At 50.0% G+C, this 21,011-nt stretch overlaps 1 protein-coding gene across 1 annotated transcript; it reads left to right on the top strand.

Moving 5' to 3' along the window:
* The first annotated feature begins 422 nt into the window (after positions 1–422).
* On the top strand, positions 423–19,602 carry IGFBP5 (insulin like growth factor binding protein 5). The gene is made up of 4 exons (XM_068195509.1): positions 423–1,768; positions 17,972–18,198; positions 18,365–18,484; positions 18,872–19,602. Exons 1-4 carry the CDS (start codon positions 1,438–1,440, stop codon positions 19,001–19,003), a joined length of 810 nt encoding a protein of 269 aa, XP_068051610.1. The 5' UTR covers positions 423–1,437; the 3' UTR covers positions 19,004–19,602.
* The last annotated feature ends 1,409 nt before the right edge of the window (positions 19,603–21,011 follow it).

The raw sequence follows: 21,011 nt of genomic DNA, 5'->3' as shown, positions 1-21,011 counted from the left end.
GCACGTAAGATCAGGCCCTGCTGACTCAATCTCCCACGTCCTCCCCAAACTCAGAGCCCTGACCTCTCCCATCCAGACTCCCTGCAGCCCAGGCTCTGCCCTGCAACCCAACGGCAACCACTTTGCTTTTTTTGCTTTTTTTTTTTTTTTTTTTTTTTTAAACCGTGAAGATCTGAACTTTCCCCCCACCCCCCCCCTTCCCCCCCCCTTCCAGTCCTCGGCTTCCCCTTCCCCCTCCTCCTCCCCTTGTCTCTCCTCATAATATTATCCTTGATCACTGCCCGGGGTTTGAAGCCCAGAAGTCAGGAGCTGCGCACCCCACCCCCACGGCCCGAGCGCGCACTGATAGGGCCCTCGCTGCTGGCACCTAGTCAAGCTGAGGTGTCATTGGGATCTCAAATTGCAGCGAGGGGCTGGCAGGCAGCCAGAGGCAGTCTATTTAAAAGACAGCCTGTTCTGCAGTATTCAGTCTCTTTAGAAACTTCTCCAGGGGAAAAGTGTTGGGAGATCTACAAAGTGGATTTTTTTTTCCTTTTTTTCCTTTCCCCCTGATTTTTTACCGCTCCTCTGCCGACTTTGCAACAAACACTCCAACTTTGCAGAAAACTTTTTTTTTTTTTTTACTCTTTTGGTCTTCTTTTTTTCTCTGCAAATCTTGGAAGAGGAAAGCGGGAGAATTGAACAGAGCCGATCGAAACACAACTTTGCTTCATACCAAGCTTCCCAGCAGCTCGCTGCGGCGGGAGAGACTTTTCCTCCTGCAGAAGAAGAGGGAGGGGAGGGGAGCTTTGCATCCCCTCTTCCTTCTCCTGCGCTTTTTTTTTTTTTTTTTCTTCTCCTCTTGATTGCTTTGATGCATTATTAGCAGGACACTGGTTTTCAAGGAACTTTGCTCCCTTCCTAACCTGCCTCCTCCCAGCCCTTTGGGAAGAGTGAATGTGTGTGTGCGCGTGAGTGAGCGAGTGTGAAATCGCCGTCCCACCTCCCCAAACACCCCTGCTCCCCCACGCCTCCCCCTGCAACCTGTAGGCTGTGCAGCCCCTGCAGGCTTCGCTCCCTTTCCCCCCTCCTTCCCTCCCTCTTTTTTGCGCTCCCGCGGATCGCAGTGCGAATTCCCCCTTTCGAGGCGAGAAAAAGCTGAAAGGAGAGACGGGGGGGCGGGAGAAAAAGACAAAAAAAAAAAAGGAAATCTAGACGTCCCCCCTCTCCCAACGCCATAAGAAAAGCAGGAGGGTCTCGCACCCCGAGAATAACCCCCAGAGTGGGGCGCCTGCAAGCAGGGGCTGCGCTTTCCTTTTTGAATTTTATTTTTTTTTAATTCTTTAATTTTTTCTTTTAATTTTTTTTTTTTTTGGCCCCCCAAAGGGGCAAGCGGAAAGGCAGCGCCGCCCGCTCCCGGCAGCCCCCCGCGCCCCGTCCCGCAGCATCCCCGCCGCGATGCTGCTGCGGCTCCTGGTGCTGCTGGGCGCCTGCCCGGGGCTGTCGCGGTGCCTGGGCTCCTTCGTGCAGTGCGAGCCCTGCGATGCCAAGGCGCTGTCGCTCTGCCCGCCGCCGCCGCTGGGCTGCGAGCTGGTGAAGGAGCCGGGCTGCGGCTGCTGCCTCACCTGCGCCCTGCCCGCCGGGCAGCCCTGCGGCGTCTACACCGAGCGCTGCGCCCGCGGGCTGCGCTGCCTCCCGCGCCAGGGCGAGGAGAAGCCGCTGCACGCCCTGCTCCACGGCACCGCCGTCTGCCTCAGCGAGAAGAGCTACCGCGAGCAAGCCAAGGCCGGTGAGTGACCCCGATCCTCCATCCGCAGCTCTCCCGGATGCTTATCCGCCTTGCCGTCTCCTTTTCCATCTTTCCGTCTGCTTTTTCCACCCCACCGCTAGCTCCCCGCTGCGTTTTCCCTCGTTCCGGGTGCTCTTCCATGACCCTCCGCTTGCTTTTCCGTCTTTCCGGCTCCCTTTCCATCTTTCCGCTTGCTTTTCTGCTCCCTCCCACTGGCTGCTCTTTCCTGCCCCCGCCACTGCTTTCCCATCCCGTCGGCTGCTTTTCCATCTTCCCAGGTGCTGTTCCATGCCCCCACTTTACTTTGCCGCCTTCCCGGCTACTTTTCCATCTTTCTGCCCGGTTTTCCATCCCCCATCCCCCCTTCCCCCGCCGTGTGCTTTTTCGCCTTCCCGGCTCCTCCATTCCCCTGCACCACCACCAGCTGTTTTTCCATCTTTGTGGCTACTTTTCTGCCTTTCTGCCTGACTTTTTCGCTCACACAATTACACACCTTGGCTTCTGTTCCATCTTTCTAGCTATTTCCCCATTCTCTCTCCTTCCCACCCCCTCCATGAACAACTTTTCCAAGCCCCCGGTTGCTTTTCCATCTTTTCTGCCTGCTTCTCCACCACCACCACTTCTCCGGCTGCTCTTTCACCCTCGTATTGCTTTTCCACCTTTCCAGCTACTTCCACATCTTTCTAGATGTTCTTCCACCCACACCCACAGTTGCTCTTCCATCTTTGTGGGTATTTTCCATCCCCCTAACTGTTCTTCCATGCCCCCTGCCACTTTTCCCATCCTTCTTTCCATCTGTGCTCTGGTTAAACCTCCTGTTGCATCATCTCACAGCCTCCCCCCACCCTGCCTTCCATCATCACCTCCAGACTGTCCCATCTCCAGTGGAAGGGTTTTTTTTCCCCACTTCCCAGATGCACCCTTTTAGTCACAACTGCATCCCAGTCCTTCCCCAGTTGCATCTTTTACATTTTTCCTGCATCCCTGTCTTCAACCCTCTCCCTGACCACTTTCTATCACCATATTCTCTACCTTGCTCTGGGGCCTGAGCTGATCTCTGCAGATTGAGGTACAGAGGGGAGCGGGCATCTCCTTCCAACCAGCAGCCTGTTCCCAAAGTCCTCAGCCACCCCCAGGTTTGTTGCTCTGCCTCACACTTCCTCCTTGGAATCACTACAGCCCGCTCTTTCTGTCTGCCAGCTGCTGGACATCTTTGTTAGGCGATGGCCTTTAGCTCAGGGAGATGAAGAGAGCAGGTGCATTAGGGACAGGATGTGCGTCTACAAAAAAAAATAATGGTGGCGTGGCTAATAATGGGCAAGAACAGGTTAAAAGCAAGCATGAAGGTGAGCATGGCAGCACCAGTGCAAGGCCAAGCTTCTGAAATGTTAGTACCTTGCATGTGACAAAAGCATGAAAGAAAACGCTCCTTCATTTTGACACTCATTTCACTCCCATTCCTTGATCCTGTCTTCATGTGAAGACAGATTCCCTATATTCCTCCAAATACTGGAGGTAAGGTATTTCTGCCAGGGTATGAAGGGGAGGTAGGGAAGGTGTCTGTATGTCCAGGGGACCACTTGGCAAAAAGAAAAAAAAAAAAAAAAACAACCAGAAACCCTCACTTTTTTTGGTCCATGAAACAGTAATTTCTACTTGTTAGCAAGCGTCTGCTTATACCCATGCAATGGGAATCCGTTTCTCCCTTCTAGCACCTAATAAATTGTGATGCTTTTATTATTTTTCCCCTTTGCTGCTTGCAGGCAGTGGTTGCGTTGCTACGCACCATCCTTCAGAGCAAAACCAAATTCTGTGTGTAATAACTTCCCCCCTCCCTCGAATGACATCAGATGTCCAAACTCCCTTTAATCAGCCAGAAACAGCAAAGCTGAGTTTGGTTTTTTGAAGGGTAGCTGTAAGGGATGAGGGATGGGAGCCCACCTGCACAGGGAGCAGAGGGTGAGGCCAGGAGCCACGTTCCTGCTGTGGAGCCCAGGAAGCTGGGCAGTAACCACGGTCAGCAGAGATAGGCCAGGTATCCCGGAGTGCGTCATTCTGGTGTTTATTTACTCTGCACGTGTGTGTGCGTGGCCAGGGGCAGGCAGTGTGGTCGGGAAGGCAAAGCCATGCAGCTGAAACCCATCAGGAGAGCAGGGCCCATCCCTGCGCCTGTGCTGAGGGTGCCCCATACAGACACCTGAAAAAGCTTTGGCGCTTGGCTCCCAGCATGAATATCCTTCCGTTTCACCTGCCTCACACTTCCCAAGGAAACTGGTCCTTTAGCAGGTGCTTTGTGTGAGAACTTTAGCTAGGTCCCTTGCAATTCCGCTGCTTTTGATTTTCTTGGGACGGGGAACACCCGTTGAATGAAGGAGAGGGACAGGAAAGCGGTGGCAGGTTTGTCGTGCAAACCAGCCCCCTGGCACTACCTGCACTTCCAGTTTGGACTCCCCAAGTGCCGCAGGGGCCTCTTTTCAACAGGTTTTGTTCGCAGACAGCAGATGAGCCTGGATTGCAAAGGCTGCTGCAAGAAGCCACAGTAGACCAGCAGGCTCCTCTTGAGATTTATGCAATTGCAAATAGAAATAAAAAATAAATCAGGAATTCCTGAGGATGGGAGAGAGGGGAAAAAAGTCACTTGGCATTCGATTGGTAGTGTGTGAGAACAAAGTATATTTTCATAGGCATGTTTCTAAGCAACAGGGCAAGAAAAGAAATTAAGTTTGACTTGAACTTTCTGGCCTCTGCCAGTTTGGCCAGCAGCACAGGGACCGTGCACTGGGGAAGCTGGCCTGGCCCTCTCATCTATCAATGACCAAAATTGGCCCTGAGCTGTGAACCACTGAGAAAAAAAATCAGCATTCTGCAAAATAAACTATGTGACAGTGGTGAGGACTAGATCAAACTGCATTTCTATCTATTTCTGCCCTCGTGCTGGCCAAGTTTAAAACTGCAGATGCTTTCCTCCTTATGGACAAGGTAGAAATTCATTGAGCAGCACTGCAAAAGCCAGAGCCTGGGAGGGAGCCTGCTCTCCTGTAAAGCAGATGTCTTGCCTGGGGACAAGATGCTTGCAGGTACCATGCCTCAGTTTCCTCATATGCTGGGCAGTGATACTGAGAAATGCTAGAGGTAATGAGCAGAATGTCCTCCTGGTTTGTTCAGAGGTCTGAAATGAAAGCAAGTGTGGGATTAAAGAGCCTTAGTAGGACTTGTTTTAAGTAAATGGATATGTAGGTACTGACGGGATGGTCTCTGTAGTCTTTCCTCCCACAACAGTCAGACACTGTCCTTTACTGAAAGCCAAACATCACGTCTGCAATTGACTGTTCCTGGTAAAAAAAAAAAAAAAAAAAAAAAAAAAACATGAATGAGTTTCATTTATGGCACAGGCTGCAGGATTCTGGGTTTTCTCTGTTTTGTTTAGGTTTCCTTTGAAATATACCATGTCTTTCCATTTTTCTCCCCTGTGCTCCTGCCAGACTTCCTCCTGCTGAGACAGCAAGGTCAGGCTGAGCACCAGGGAGCGGAGGGCACAGATTGGAGCCTGCTGCCCTGAAAACGCTCATGGAAAAACAAAGGTTGTCAAATATTTCCTTCTCTCTCATTCCTGCTCTCTTTCTAGAAAGCGAGCAAGACTTGGCAAGTTTCCTTATGAAACCGTGAGCCAACGATAACCAGGAGGGGAAATGGGGGGGTTTGCAGAATTAGCCCTAAGAAAATCATCTTTGCAGCGTCAGCTGAAAGGTGGAGGAGGAGTGTTGCCGAGCACAGATTTCCTGCAGCTTGTGTTCGGTGCTGTCCTTTGTTGCTCCCCAACATATCTTCCCCCACCCCATTCCCCCTTCCCGTAGTTGTCTGCTCTGCATTTGGGGATGGGGGGCTTCAGGGGTGAGCAAAGGGGACGTGGTGGGGCAGGTGGGCAGCTCCATGCCGAGGTCCGGGGTGAGGGTGAGGGCAGGGGTCATGGGAGCAGGGCGCTCGGGATGCGCTGGCTTGTGCACATGTCACTCTGGGAGGGACCCGGCTGCTGCGAGCGGCAGGTCCATTGTGCAAAGCAGCTCCGAGCTGTCAAGGTGAAAGCTAGTATCAACAGGCCTGCAAAACCTCAGACACAAAACAGGAAAATCTCCATTTTTCTTTTGATCTGGAGTTTCAATAACAATATTAAAAAAAAAAAAAAGGTGAAATCCATCAGGTGCCAGCAAGAGAGCTGGGTTTCTGCGGTGTGTGTGTGTGTGTACGGGGGAGGAAGGGATGGGGTGGTTCAAACAGGAAAGGAGGGGCCTTGGCTGGAAGGATTTTTCGGCAGCCTGGTTTCTAAGGAAGGAGAGAGAATATTAAGTAGTTGATCCAAATGAAATTCCTGCCGAGTGCCAGCAGAGTTCACCGGAGAAAAGACGTGGCTCTGTGCGTGCGTGCGTGCATGAGTGATAGAGCTGGCCCCGAGCTTCCACACAGCCCTGGACCCACTCCAGGTCAGGGCAGGGAGCCCCTCCAGAACTTGCACCACCAAGGCAGAAACGGCTCAAACGGGAGCCTCTGCAAACTTGAGGGATGCTGGAGGAGGCCATTGTGCCTCCTTGTGTCATACTTCAGCAGCAGCAGCATCCTGAGCCCAGATGATCGTCGCGGCTTTGGCACGTCAGTGACTTGAGCACAGTCGTGTGCGACTGGAAGCGTTTGCTTGACTGCGGGGCGTCCCCTCAGCCTTGACAAAAGAGGATAGGAAAGACTGAGTACCTTCTGTGCCAGCTTCAAGACATCCCCCAGTGTCTTCTGTCGCTTAGTTTGTCACACGTGTCAAGGCAGAGGGGGAGGAAGAGGAGAGGCGGCACCCGGCGCTGCCGCACACGGAGCGCGGTGCTCTGCTTCCTCCTAACGACGGCTGGGAGCTCTGCTCGCCCCGGGCCCGGAGCGCCGCAGATGCAGGAGCAGTTGCGGGAGCTGCTACAGCAGCAGCGTTTCCCAGAACTCTTCGTGCAAACTGAAAATCCTGGGAGCAGCCTGGGACGGTGGCGGGAACCTCAGCCTCTCCGGGGCTTGCCGTCCTCTTAGCTGGGTGAGCCGCTAAGAACAGTTGTCGCTCGTTTCCCTGTGCTAACTCCCAGGGCAGATAAAAACGCCCATGGCACAGCAAATCCTAGCCCCCACACACCTTTTATATTTTTTTTCTAAACAACCCAAGCACTTAGTAGTGCAAATTCAAGGCCAGACGTAAGTGGAAAATTCAGCTGGAACACACCTGTCCCTCGATGTGGGCTGCAGAGCAGCAGGATTAATATGCACAGGGAAGATATGCGTGTGAGCATATGCACACACGTACCCGTGTTCACACGCCCACACACGCCTGCATAAACATTTAATGTGTGCAAGCACACACACGGAGCATTCTTGTCTCTGGAGGCAGAATGGTTTCCAGGCAGCACACACAAACCTCTCTTAGATGCAGGGGTTCTGGTTATGACTGGCACATCGTATTTTGCCATGAAGATCAGATGCTGGTGTACAGATCAGCCTACCCCGTCCTCCCACTGAGGGCTCAGAAATGAGATGCACCAGGTGAGCATATCAAACAATGGGAGTTGAGGAAGGAGATAGATGCAAGATCTATCCTCCTCTCAGCCAGCTGTGTGGATCCAAACTCACCAACTCACCCCCTCTGTTTGAAAGTGGCTTGTGTTTTCTGGCTAGACTAAGATAATACACTGAGAGATTTCTTGAGGGCAAATTTTCCCATGTCAAATAAGCAAATTCTTCACAGCAAAGGTGTGAAGTTGTGACTTGCAAAGTACAGCCAATTCACCTGCCAGGGCAGTGGTCCCTGGTGTCATAGGTGGAAGGAGATGGTGCCAGGGACACTGAGGTCTCTGGGATTCTGCAGACTTCTCCATGCCCAGGCAGCAACAGCTGGCCTTCAGGAAGGTGTGAAAGAGGAACTGAATTGGGAAAAGATGGCACATGTGCTGAAATGTAGCAGCTGAGGGCTGGAGAAACAGCCTCCAGCACTGAGCAGAGGAAGCTACAGGACCCAAAGACATGATGCATGCAGAGGTCAGAGATGATCCGAAGATCATCTTTAGCCTATGTGAACTCACTGGCAGTCAGCCTGATAACCACCTAGTTGTTTATAAGGAGGCTTTTTACAGGGAAAAAGTAGATATTATCTGTTTATCATCAGGATTGGACAGGAATAGCCAAAAGTATGAGGAGGCTGTGCTGGTGAGAAGGAGATGGATACCTGACCCCCCCATGCTGGAATCCCCTAAGACCTGGACCACTGGGTCCAGTGAGCATGAGCCTCCACACTGGGTCTCCCCGGGGTGATACATAGGGCAAGGACATAGAGGAGGGGAACAGTTGTGCCAGCACTGCTGGATCCTGGGGCTGCCCATTTAAGATGGACACAGTTCATGATTCATGCCTCAGGTCATCCTGGAAGGGTCCCATCATGTCTGGGTGACATCCCCCATCCCCTTACCACTCAACCCCCACAAGATGCTGTGATCCTTCAGCTGTGTAGCCAAGGCAACTCTCAGCAAGTTGTTTTTGAGGTGGCTCTTTGATGCTAGTGATCTGAGAGGACCCCTTAGTGTTCATGTCAATCCACTGCTTGAAGTTAATCTCAGCAGGAGCCAGCATAATGTGTTCGCAGAAATTTGGGACTCTTGGTGATTTGTTGTGAGCAAATTTGCTCTCAAGGAATCCATTTCTCAGCATGTTTTGGTAAGTTTTCTGTCTGTGATGTTTCCAGGACAAGTGTGAGAGAGAGACTCTGGTCAACAGATTAAACTTTGAGGAAGGCATGTTAAATTTATCCTTGTGAAGTCAGTGAGCTTTTTTTGTGTGCACGTGCACAAGGCCTTGCTCTCACTATTGCCCTTATTCTCCAGACCCCTCTGATATTCCCATCATTTTTCATTGCAACTCCACCCCAGTGGTACTGTCTTTTCCATGCAGAATGTGGGAATGGGGGGGTTCAATATCTCCCGCAGCGAACTGGCACACTGTTCCCTGTTAGCCTGCAGGGTGCTGAGCACCTTTCCTCTAGGGCCAAAGAATCAAAGGCTTTTGGGCACCTCTCCCCTCAGTGGGAACCAGCTGCCTCAGTCATTGAAGGACTGTGGGGCCAAAGCTCTGGTAGAGTTGGAGGGCTCTTTGCAGCTTTGAGCCTGGAGGGCTGTTGTTGCAGTTTGGTTTGTTTGCTTGTTGGATGGACACAGCTGGCTTGATGATGGAGATAATTGTTATGTTGATGGAGATGACTTGTCTGGTTGCTATTTAAGGGCAAGAAAGTAATCCTGACAGATACTTATGGAAATGATTGCCTAGCTAAACAGAAAAAGGAATGTTTCTTAAAGATAACTTTGGGGGCAAAGTTGGCTAATATTCATAATTCTTTTTTGTAGAAAAACAGTAGAAATATTTTATTTTTCCAAATACAGATGGGATTCATCAGAGGACAGTTAAATCAACAATTAATAATTTATTATTCATGCTTAAGAAATCAGATGTTATGTGTTAGACTAATGATGAAAATCTCTAATTAAATAAGCCAGTGAAAACTATGGAACCTGGCTTTCACTTCCTAATTTAAAGGACATGCTGGAAAAGAAGAAAAATTTTACTAGGGAAGAATTGCAGAAGAATTGTCTTATACCTGTCTTATACCTGTCCAGCAGTCAATTATGCTGCTGCCACAGCTACATATGTCTTAAGATAATATTACATGTCTTAAGATATTTTATCTAAATACAGAATGACATACAGTCATTGCTCTTACTTGTGCATCCTTCTTTCCTGATGAAAGAGTAGCTGTGGGTGAAATTTTACTGCATCATTCCATAACCATTTCAGCGGCCAGTTACTTGGTTTTGTAAAAGTAGCAGTGGTCTGAGGTTGCAGGAGAAACAACAAAGTGCAACAAGGATTTTATCATTCCAGAAAGGCTCTAGATCTGTGGCAAGGGGTGATCAGTTGTCTTTCATGGAATTTCAGACCCCAAAATGGAGGTCTATACCCTTTTGTCCATCAAGAGATCCATAGGGATTTTTTAACATTCAAAAGCATCTTTGCATTGTGTTGGGCCAAAAGAAATTGCTAATGAATGCAGAGGTACAGGGTGGAAAATGGCTAAGAGAGGCAAGAGTCATCCATTAGGATAATGCTTGGGCTAATTTCTCCTTATCAGTATTGTCTGAGTGTGAATGTCAAGTTTCTGGTACTTTTTTATGGTCGTACTTAGGTAGGTTGAGAGATTAAATTACATCCAGGCCTACTGCAGGCAAAGGTTTTCTGAGAGAGGGAGTCATTAAGAAAAGAGTCCTGAGGGCAGAGGTTGGAAATTTCATCCCTCAGAGGTGGTAATAGTCAGGATGGACAGTACATGTGATGATGTGTCATCTGGTGCTGACACAGAGATGAGCAATGGATGATCTCACACAACTTTTCCATCTGGTTTAAGGCAAAACTGTGAAAGTGAGGCAGAAGGCCTAGAAGTTAATCCAGGCTAGGCTGGAACTTGAAATCACAGCTGCAAACCTGAAATACTTTTGGTGTTGTAAGTTCTTGTCCAACCCCTCACACAGGTGCATCTCTACGCTCCACCTTGTTGGGCCTTTTCCTGTCTTTCTGTGGTGAGCAAGAGGCAAGCATCCTGGCAGCGCCTTCTTTTAAGTCCACATTTCTTGATGTCTCATGTATATTGATACCACTCGTCACCTGAGTTTTAAAGATAAGCCCCACAGAGTCCAGGAGGGCAAATTACTTATTCCTTCTCCCTAGTTACTCTTCCTCCACTGCTGATGTTGAGCTACCTGCATCCAAAAAGTCCCCCTGCCTGCTTCTTTTTCATGCAATAATGACAGTTGATGGACACATCACACCTCCTTCATTTCTGTGGGCACAGGAAGATTTTTTCCAAGTCATCTTGTGTAGTCAGATGATCAAACAACCTTTTGTTTTCATTCAGAAAACCTTACAGCATTTGTGTTCTCATCTTTTCATCACAAATAAGCCCCATGGAGAAACTGCTGGTGAACAATTCAATGATGCCTTGCAGGAGCTAAACCAGATTTTCCTCACCCTTCATTAGGCAGAGACTGTCATGCAGTCTCCTCTGAGTTTTTCTTTTTTAATCTTTTCTGCTCTTAGTTTCTTGGCAGCTTGGTATGGGTTTTGCCTCCTTTACTGCAAGCAATGAAATCTGCTGCTCGGGTGGATTTATTGGAAAAGATGCGAGACTAAGAAAGGCTGAATTACTTCATCCTTTCCAGGAAGGAAGAATATGTCTTGGTCACTCTGATATTGAAAGATGATTTATTTAGATTTCTGTGGGTCATAATTCAGCTCTCAGCTTCTTCTGCAGTTTGAACATATGGAGTGGTGAACATCTGCAGTCTCCAGATGAGGTGAAGGAAATACATCTTATCTTCCTATCATCAGTGCATCAGCAACAAGAGCTTCTTGATATAAATCTAGTCCTGCAATACTTCCTTCCCCTCCACTTGCCAGTTCAGTTCTCTGGAAGATAACTTTGTTCAGGAAATGTTAGCCTGATATAAGCAGCTATCTAGCAACAGAGTGTCTGCAGTTTTGCAAGATGGTGCACATCAGCATGATTTAATTGAAATGGATGGACGTGTGCTCATCATCTTACTGGAGGGTGAAACTCTGGAAAGTTTCCCAGTTCTTTTATTGGTTAGACATTTTGGGTTCTCTCTTGGACAGAAATCATTGTCATGAGAACCCAGAGTCTCTGGCTATGGTGCCTGTTGGCTCAGACCATCACCTGGTCTTGATATGTCCTGTACATGCCTTGCAAACTCCCACACCTGCATGGAGAACTGATTGTAAACAGATTTGGGAAGTCCTTGGAAAGAGACAAAGACAACACCTGTTCAGCCACAGTCTTTATTGTTACATCTCAAGGCAGCATCAGTCCAGCCCACCAGCTGGTGCCCAGGCTTGGCTCTTCCAGCACAGCATGGGAGCTTGGAGACTGCTGAACTAACAGCTAGCAATGGGTAGGGAAGGAGCTTCCATCATGAAGCTCCCCATATCCAAACCTGCTTTTCTCCTTGTCCTACAGAGTAACTCTCAGAGAGTTCTATTTTGTGACTGCAGTAAGAAGGGCAACTCAGGAAAGTACTATGTGGCACGTAGCAACACAGATCCTTCCTTGAGCTTCCAGTTCCCATAGCTGTAGTTCTCCCACCTCCATGGCATTTGCTGGCACTGCGAAGTCGTGCTGACCCAGAGATCCATTCCTACAGATAGGTCCTGCACTTCCAGAGCAGACCAAAACATGAGCTGGTTCCCTTGAGAGCTCCTTTCCCACATGCTGAGCTGCATTTCTCCCCCATCCTGCTCTATATGAGGACACAGAGGTCATCAGGATGATGATCTTCCTTTCCCATGAATCCTGTGTGAACCTGGGGGCAGCCCAAGCACCTGATATTCACGCTCTGCAGGTGAGCCCTGGCTGATACAGCAGAATCTGCATCCACAGGTTTCTGCTGAGGAGACATTAATCACCTGAGAAAGAGCTGGTCCTCCAGGCTATTTCAGCAAAGCCCAAACAATTACTACTAAAAAAAAAAAGGCCACAGAATAGCACATCCCTCTGCTATCAGTACCTGTTCTCTGAGGCTCTTTAGGTATTCTTGAGCTATTCCCAAGCATCCTCCTGGCTCTTGGCTTAATAAAATGGAGATAAGTCCTAGCCTTCCAAGCCAACTCTCTGAATGCTTTTCCATCTCTTCTCTGAGCTTGGCCTTACTGATCCATATCCTTCCCTTAAAAGGTGTCTCAGTGGAACAAGGGAGTGAGGTCTCATCAACTTCCACCATGTTGTCACAGGGGTATAAGATACTGGAATACCCTGGAGCCCCTCTTCCAAAAGCTTGTGTGGCTTTTATGCCATGGACTGATTGGATTCTGATCAGCTGTCTTTGGTAGGTGCCTGGGTGTGGTGGGGCAGAGTGGGTGTTTTTGGGAGCACTTCACAGTGCTTTGACTGCTAAAGACTTCCTTCCACACTCTGCAAATCACAAAAGTGTTTTGCTGCCTTTGGCAGCTGTTGAAATTCCAAATTCCCAGGGAAGGAAATAGGGTCTGTTTTCTTACTACTGCTCCTGTGTCTGTAAAATAGCTTGGCCCATGGGAGCTACATCACAGGCTTCAAGGTGACCAAGACTGAAGAGGTGGTGGTCTTAACTTCAGACCTTTGGAGACCTAAGTGTGATCACTGGAGTCACAGGAGAGGAGACTGGACTTTTGTTCCACCCTAAAATCATGACCCAAGCCAAGTGATGGGGCTGGTCACAATTTGGAGGGAGCATCATCTCTGCAGTGACTTACACATGGAGTTTGGCCATCCAGAACACCTCAGTGTTAGCATTTGGGTGTTATGTGACATAGATTTAAGTGTCTGTTGCACATTGCCGAGACTTGTGGGAGGTGGGGTGGCAGTCCCAGTAGGGCTGCTGTTACTCTGTCCTTCTTGGTGTGTGGTGTCTCCTCCGAGCCTCTCATCACCTGCAAGCATTACCAGCATGCTCCCTCGCCAGTCCCTGCCACACAGACTGCACCGGCTTGATGCTAAGACCCCACCAAAGCACAAAAGTTCGTTCAAAGTCCAAGGCACATTGCAGCTGGCTCTCCAGCAGACAACACCCTGGCCAGTGGAGGAACTGGCTGGAGCCTCCATCCTCAGCCCTGGCTGCTCTGCCTCCAGTGGGTGCCAGATGGCTTTGGGCTGGGCGGCTGCCTGAGCTCACTGCCTGACCTCACCAGGGCGGTGGTCTCAGCAGTGACCCCAGCCCAGGCATAGCGCCTGGGCCACTGACCACCCCAGCAGGGCTGGGGGCTGGTCACCACTGCGCTGGGGGCTGTGCCTGGGACGGGAATGTAAGCGAGCTGTTCTTCATTAGGCGGGTGGAAGCTCCTGGGCTCCTGCCTGGGCTGAGTCTGGTGGCCTCTGGGGAGCTCAGGAATGCTTTTGCTTAGTTGTACTCTCCAGCTGCCAAAGGGTGCAAGATGAGATGACTCTCCTCTCTTTGCATTCCTTCCCTGCCTGCATCTTGAGAATGCAAACACTGGCTGTCTGTGTGCTGACCAGGAAGGAGGAATTTTTATTTTCCCATCATGGCCACAGGTGCAAGTCCAGGTCAGGGACAAGTTTGCCTGCCAGTAACAGGAAGTTTTGGTGTTGGTCAAGCATGTCCCGTCCTCCAGAGTAGCAACAAATGGGAAGGGCAGCTGGGGAAAATACTCGGGGGTTTTTCCAGCCAGGTACCTAAGAACGGAATTCCTGTATAAGCACCATATGCAATGAACACCTCTGAACAGAGATGGCTGAGTTTGGGGCAGAGGAAGGACTGGACAAATTCTCAAGTTTACTCTCTCCACGAGCTACATTTGTGTTGTTCCTGTGCTAGAGGTTTAACTGAGATCCCCATTAAGTCTTTCTCCAACACCTTCCTGCTTAAGTGGTGTATTATGTTAGTGCCTATGCTGTAAATAATAATGATCATGATAATAATCAAGAGGGCTGTTTAGCAGGATTGCTCTGTGGTTGTGCATGTACTTATTCAGTGTGTGTGGCTTTTGGGGGTGGTGTTGAACAGGACAGCAAGTCCTCTAGCAGTGGGCTGTGGCTGTAACGAGCATGGTTCATTAGGAGCAGCAGTCAATAGATCCTTTCTGCCAGAAACCAATGAAAATGTGTTACAAAAATTTGAGCCTCCCAGCCATTTGGAAAAAGTTTTGTATTCTGCTCTGTAATGTCAGCAGGCAGGGATGCAGTGTTCCCACACACTCCACTCCCCCATGTGAGTGCACCCACCACCTTATTGGGACCTCACATAGGTCCAAAGCATCTGAAGCCCAGGAGCACCAGGCTGGGTTTTGATGCAGGGCAGAATGATGTGTAGTCTGCTCTGGGTGACATCTCTTAAGGACAGCAGGCAGCCAAACAGGAGCAATTTGTGGCTTCCCAGAAACAGTACCTGGTATTTGCTACTCCCCTTCCCTTCAGCAGGGAACAGTTGGAAATGGTTCCTGTTAGGGAGTTTCCTCTGGCTAGCCTGGAGTGGGGAGAAGAAACTATGCCTCAGCCCAGGGCTGAGGACAGCCCATGCTCTGCTGTGGGTATTTTCTGCATCCCAGGACACATCAACAGCACAGTCCTTTTGGCCTGGCCTGGGTCAAGAGCCTTTCCAGATTCTTGCCCCCCTTTCCCTGGGCAACCGTGGATCAGACTAGACATGAAGCCATGGAGGGGCTCTGAGTTGAGTTCAGTCTCCTGCCTTGGCTGCAGGGTCAACATCCCTTTGAGGTGGCTACAGCCCATGTGTCACCTCCAAGCTAGCCAGGCATCCTCAGCTTGGCTAGCAATGTCATTCTTTTGTGTCATTTTTCTGTGCCAGTAAGTTTGGGACCTCTAGTGGGAGGTGAGGTGCCCACAGCTTGTCAGGAGCTTCTGTCAGAGACCTCTGCCCCTCGGTTTGCCAAAATCAGCTTGTTAGAAGAAGGGGTTGCATCAGCCTTGTTGTTGAAGGAAATTAGGGTATAAAAAACATAAGAGGATGGAGGAAAAGGATCCATTCAAGGCATCCATGGAGTTATCACTGGGATATAAAGACCAAAAACTGCTGAGTCACAGATGAAGGAATCTAACCCTTGTTGTATGACATCCCAAGCATATGTTCCCATTTGAGGGGGAACATGTGCATGCCAGGGAGAGTGAAAGGGTTCAGTTCCGGGTGCTTTCTCATCCCTTCAGAAAGCACCAGTCTTGGGCTGGGATCTGGGCAGCTTTTAGTGCATGTCAGTTATCTGCAAGAGCACAGGGCTCCTGCAGCTCCCATCTATCCTTGCTGAAAGGGCTCCACATTAGTCCCCAGGTCACTCTGGCTTGCTGGCAGCTTTCAGGGAGAGGAGGGATAAGGTGCTTGCAAGAGGGTAAAGCTGCTGACCATGTGAGCAGTCTGAGCTGCTGCAGGCACCCATTGCATGAGGAGTTCTGGGGACTGGACATCCTGTACTGTTTTTCTGACTGAATCCTCCCTGCCTTGTATCCTTTATTTGTTACTTGTTTTTATTTGTTAGGACTGCCCTAAGAAGCTGTGCTTCACTTATTTGTTATTGTGGAGGTAATGAGCTGTGCTTCTCCCGAGTTCCTGGGGGCTTGCCAGCACCAACGTGAAACTTTCCTTTATTGCTGTAGAGCAGCCCAGTGAAGATACTCTGGCAGCACCTTCTCCAGCCCTGGACGTGGGTGCCAGAGGGGATTCCTGGGACAGAACACAGTGTGTTTCACTGCCATAAGAAGGGCTTAGTCACTGCAGATGCCTCTGTTCCTCTTTCAGACCTTCAGTTGCCAGAATATCTTTTGAGGCAAAGGATGCACTTCACCTGCACCTTGTATTGTTTCATTTTCTGGGGAGTAATTTCCAGTTTACTTGGTTTCTTCTTTATCCCCTGTCATCCTCTTAGAGTAGATCTATGCAGGCAGTTGAGTCCTGCAGCAAGGAATAAACCCCCAAGTATATGAGCATCATGGGGCAAAATGGCAAAATTATCCCATCCTGGGAAGCCACATGAGTCCTGGGCATGGTGCAGGGGATTGTTTATGTTGCTCTTGGCAGTTAGGAGGGTGTAGAGTTGGGGATGCTCATCCAGTGCTGTTCTTGTGGAAACAGAAAAAACAAAGAGCCACTTTAATAAATAAGTGACCATGAGAAACTTCCAATTTTTTGCTGGGAGAATGGCAAGGAAGAATAGGAGACTTACACCTGTGGTTGGCTTGGGCACCCAGTGACCCGGTGATGCTCGGTCACCTCCAAACCCCCCAGCAGAGGTGTGTGTGACAGTCTGGCACTGCCATCTGCCACTAATCATCTAGTCCATCCCCCCCACTGGGCATCCTCAGGCATCCCTGGGCTGCAGTGGCATCCTCTTCACCTTTCTCCCTCTTGCTGCTGCATCTGGGCTCCAGGAAGCAGTCAGTCAGCAGAAAGAATCGTGTTTGCCTTGTTGGGGGCGTATATCTGCTTTTATTTTAATCCTGAGCCTTTTCCCCTCCTGTAGGAGGGGATGATCTGGGTTCACTGGCATAGAAATTGCCAAGAGATGCTGTTCGGGGACAGATTTCAGCTACTCTGATGCTTTCCTTCTGCTGCAGTGAGTTTCCTCATCGTCACTTGCTGGTCCCTGTACGGACTTGTCATCAACACCAGACGTATGGGGACCCAGGGGTCAGGAGACCAGGAACCTCAGGACCTTTAAACTGTATTCAAATTTAGTCGAGAAATAACCCTTTTTCACTCTGGTGGTTGTACTAAATGTCACAAGTCATCTAAGTTTAGACTGTCACCAGCTTGCTCCTATATATAACTGCTCAGGGCTCCTGACTGCATCCTGCCAGGAGAGGTTGTGCTGGGGGGTCTACGGGAAGATGGGTGCCATGGACAGAACATAAGCATGATCCCCTTTTGCTGTCAGTACTATCAGTGGCAGTCAGGCAGCATTACTTGGCTGTGTCACCCTTGGCTTTGCTGGCTGCTTGGTGTGTGCCAGCAGATGGGAGCTGGTTTGATCCCAGGAGTGGGGTTGCAAGCTGAGGACTCTGGAGATCCCAGCACTTGTCAGCCACATCTTGGGTATCTCTGCTGAAATGTCTGCCCAGCCACATGGTGGCTGTGCTCTGTGATTGACCTTGGCTTTGGAATTGTATCATATTCAAGCATTCCTGGCTTGTGCTCTTGCCTTCTCAAGGCAGGGTGAAGTATGAACTCGTCACTTAATCCTCTCAGCATGGATAAACAGAGGCTTCTCTGCCTCATTTATGTGTCACCTGGCCCTTCCTGGAAGTAGGATGACCCTCATACTGGTCTTTTTCCACAAAAACAATGATGGCCCTGTATGTAGAAATACATCCTAGACTTCTGACTCCTCCATGCTCTCTAGACACCTTCCTGTCCCAAGCTCAGAGGTCATGCAAAAACCTTGTGAAGTCCCACACAGTGGGATAAAGCCAAGGCTGTAGGCAGCATCTGGGAAAGGGATTCCTTCGGTTATTTGCTTTCATCCTGCCTGGTGCAGAGATCTCCTCTGGGGTTGGGTAGGAGGGTCTCTGTGCAAAAGCAAGCCCCACTCATCTCACAGAGACATGACAGTTTGGTACCCCATCCCTTGCAGAGCGGGAGTCCCGGGAGCATGAGGAGCCAACCACGTCAGAGATGACAGAGGAGACCTACCCGCCCAAGGCCTACCGGCCCAAGCACGGGCGCCTCTCTGAGCTCAAGGCTGAGGCCCTGAAGAAGGACCGCCGGAAGAAGCTGACCCTGGCAAAGTTCGTGGGCATGGCTGAGAACACGGCTCACCCTCGTGTTGTCATCCCGGAGCTCCGTCAGGAGTTTGAGCTGGTGGGTGCCTTCACCTCCCCTCCATGAGGCTCCCATGGGAAGGTGACTGCAGAGGGCTTTTACCCCTGGGAAATGGGTACTAGTGGTGGGGGGAACCTGAGGGCTTTTGCAGCTGGAAGGTTCTGTGAGGTGCTCCCCTTCTCACAGTGGATCTCCCTGCATGCAGGGCCCATGCCGCAGGCACATGGAGGCGTCCCTGCAGGAGCTGAAGAGTAGCCAGCGGATGGTCCCCCGCGCTGTCCACCTCCCCAACTGTGACCGCAAGGGCTTCTACAAGAGGAAGCAGGTAAGATGTTCCTCACCCAGGAAGGCTTTGCTCTGCCACTGCCCTGGGTGGGAAGGATGGAGGCTTTTCCTTTGCTGGGCTAGTCTGGGTGTTGCTGCAAGCATCTCCAGACACATTTGGTGGTGGGTGGCCTTGCTGATGGCTCCAAGTGCCATCTGGCCTGAAGCAAGCATCCTGAAGGAGCTGGTGAGGGAGAGGGAAAAGTCAGAGAACCCTGGGCTGGGGTAGCAGCAGGGACAGGGATGTGCTGAAAGCAGAGAGCAGGAGCCAAATCCTACCATGGGAATTGCATTTCTGGTGTGAAAGGGCCAAGGCCTGGTCCCCAGGGAGGGAACCACACAGTGTCTGGTGGCTAGCTCTGATCTCTGCCCTTGGGTGTCTCCCCAGTGCAAGCCCTCCCGGGGCCGGAAGCGTGGTTTGTGTTGGTGTGTGGACAAGTATGGCATGAAGCTGCCGGGGACTGACTTCCTGAGCGGAGACCTGCAGTGCCACGCGTTCGACAGCAGCAATGTGGAGTGAAGCCACGTCCCCTCCCTCCACCCCATCACTATCTATCCAGACTCCCTTCCACCCTCCCCTCCGCACCTCCCCACGCCCCGGGACTCCGATTCCTTTCATCTCATGTAAGACGAAAAAAGAAAGGAAAAGATAAAAGAGAAAGGAAGAAAAATGAAAAAAAACAGAAAGGGAAAGAAAGAAAGAAAGGAGAGAAGTAAGGAAAGGAAAAGTAAAAAGAGAGAAAAGAAAGAAAAAAGATAAAAGAAAAAAGAAAATTAAAAAAGAGAAGAGAAAAGAAGAGAAAAGTAAGAAGAGAAAAGGAAAAAAAGAGAAGAGAGAAAAATAAACCCTGAAGAAACTGAGGACTCGGAATCTACAACAGCCTTTTGACAACAAGGACTCAGCAAGGAAAGGATAGAGCCAGAGACAAACCAGCCATGGCCGCTCTGCCGTCCTGCACCTCTCCCCAGTGCTGCCTGCACCCCTCTGCCACAAGCAGAGGTAACCCTGATGTAGGAAGCTCTCCAAGTTGCTGATTTTCCAGTACGGGTTTTGGGCAGGTTCATTTTTATTTTTATATTTCTTTCATGTTAGCTAGTTAATTTCTGAAGGGTCTTGAGGAGAAAATCTTGTGGCCACCAGCGCTCCCCTTGCAGTCCTCCGGTGTCCTCCCCATGTTGCTGGGACTCAAGTTGATTTCCATCTCAAATGACTGCCCCAAATCCAGGCAGATTTCAGCAAGGGAGGAGACGTGGGACTGTTCACTTTGTGTCTGGAGATAAGCTGGGGAGGGAAACACAGATCCTGCAACAGCACAAATACCCCCAGAAAGTATCTGTGGACTTCAAAATAAATCATCACAAAAGGAAATACAGTCTTCCCTGTCCAGTTCATCTTGATTGGAAGGTCAGAAATTTTCTTGGACAAGCAGGCCTCTGACCTTTGCCCATCCAGGTGTAAAAGTGTTCATCACCTGCATGCACCTGTGTATGTATTGATGTGGCTTTCCCTCCTTGCAACACTTCACCTTGAAATCTGGAGGTTTCAATGTAATATGCAATTGGGGGATATGCTGCCCCTCCCAAAAACAAATAATAACCTGCTGGATTAAGCACAGAAGCAGAGTTATGGAGGAGCATCGGTGCCTGTGGAATCAGGGCCTCATCAACACTGAGGACTGCATCACTGTTCAGACTGAAGTATCCTTACATGGGGACAGGGGAATCAGGGCCAAAACTCTTCACCACCCTTTGCCACCACAAAGACGACCAACTATGGAGATTTTATTTTTTTTATTTTTTTTTTTACACAGCCGAAAATGTGGTTTGCTCCAGGGGGAAAAAACCCCAAACCTCCACTTTGTTTCATCTTGTTTTTTTGTTAAGGCTGGTTTATAGCTTTCCCCGTGGGTAGGAAAATGCCATCCTTTTGCATTGAGGATACTGCTCATGTTGCCATGGCTGATTCCCACCACCCTGCAGTAAGATCCTGTGATGGGCCCTTGCCTTTAACCTGGGACCCAGCTCTTTGTTGAGTGACAGCAGCCACTGCACCATGGAGACCCACTGCCTTGGGCATGCTGGGACAGCCCTCGGCTGCCTTCCTAACTCATTTGTTGTTTTTAACATTTGCCTTTGATTTTGGGACTCTTGCCTCTTGCTTATCCCTGACAAGGGTTTCCACGATGTTGGTGCTGGGAGGAGATCCTGCAGCAAATGGAAGGAAAGAAAGGAAAGGGAGCTGTGGGGTCTGGGTGCTGTGGTGAGGAAACACACCCGCTGGGAGCCACATCCTACTGCCACAGCCGGAGGTGGCAGCCAGCACTGGCCAAAGGACACAGCTGATCTCAGGTGGAAGGTTCCTGAACCCCATATCTCTCTGAGCTTCCTGGACCTGGGCAGAGAAAAATGGAGGTCCACAGCATCACTGGGGCCCCACCAGTGGGAATGGGACAAAGGGGTTCTGGAGAAGGCTTCTTACCATCACAGGCTGGGAGCCCTCATAGCCTCTCGTGAGATGACATTACTCC

This window comes from Anomalospiza imberbis, chromosome 7 (assembly GCF_031753505.1).
Source record: "Anomalospiza imberbis isolate Cuckoo-Finch-1a 21T00152 chromosome 7, ASM3175350v1, whole genome shotgun sequence".
NCBI lineage: Eukaryota > Metazoa > Chordata > Aves > Passeriformes > Viduidae > Anomalospiza > Anomalospiza imberbis.
Note: the sequence above shows the minus strand (reverse complement) of the source record. Positions and strands in the feature narration are given on the sequence as shown.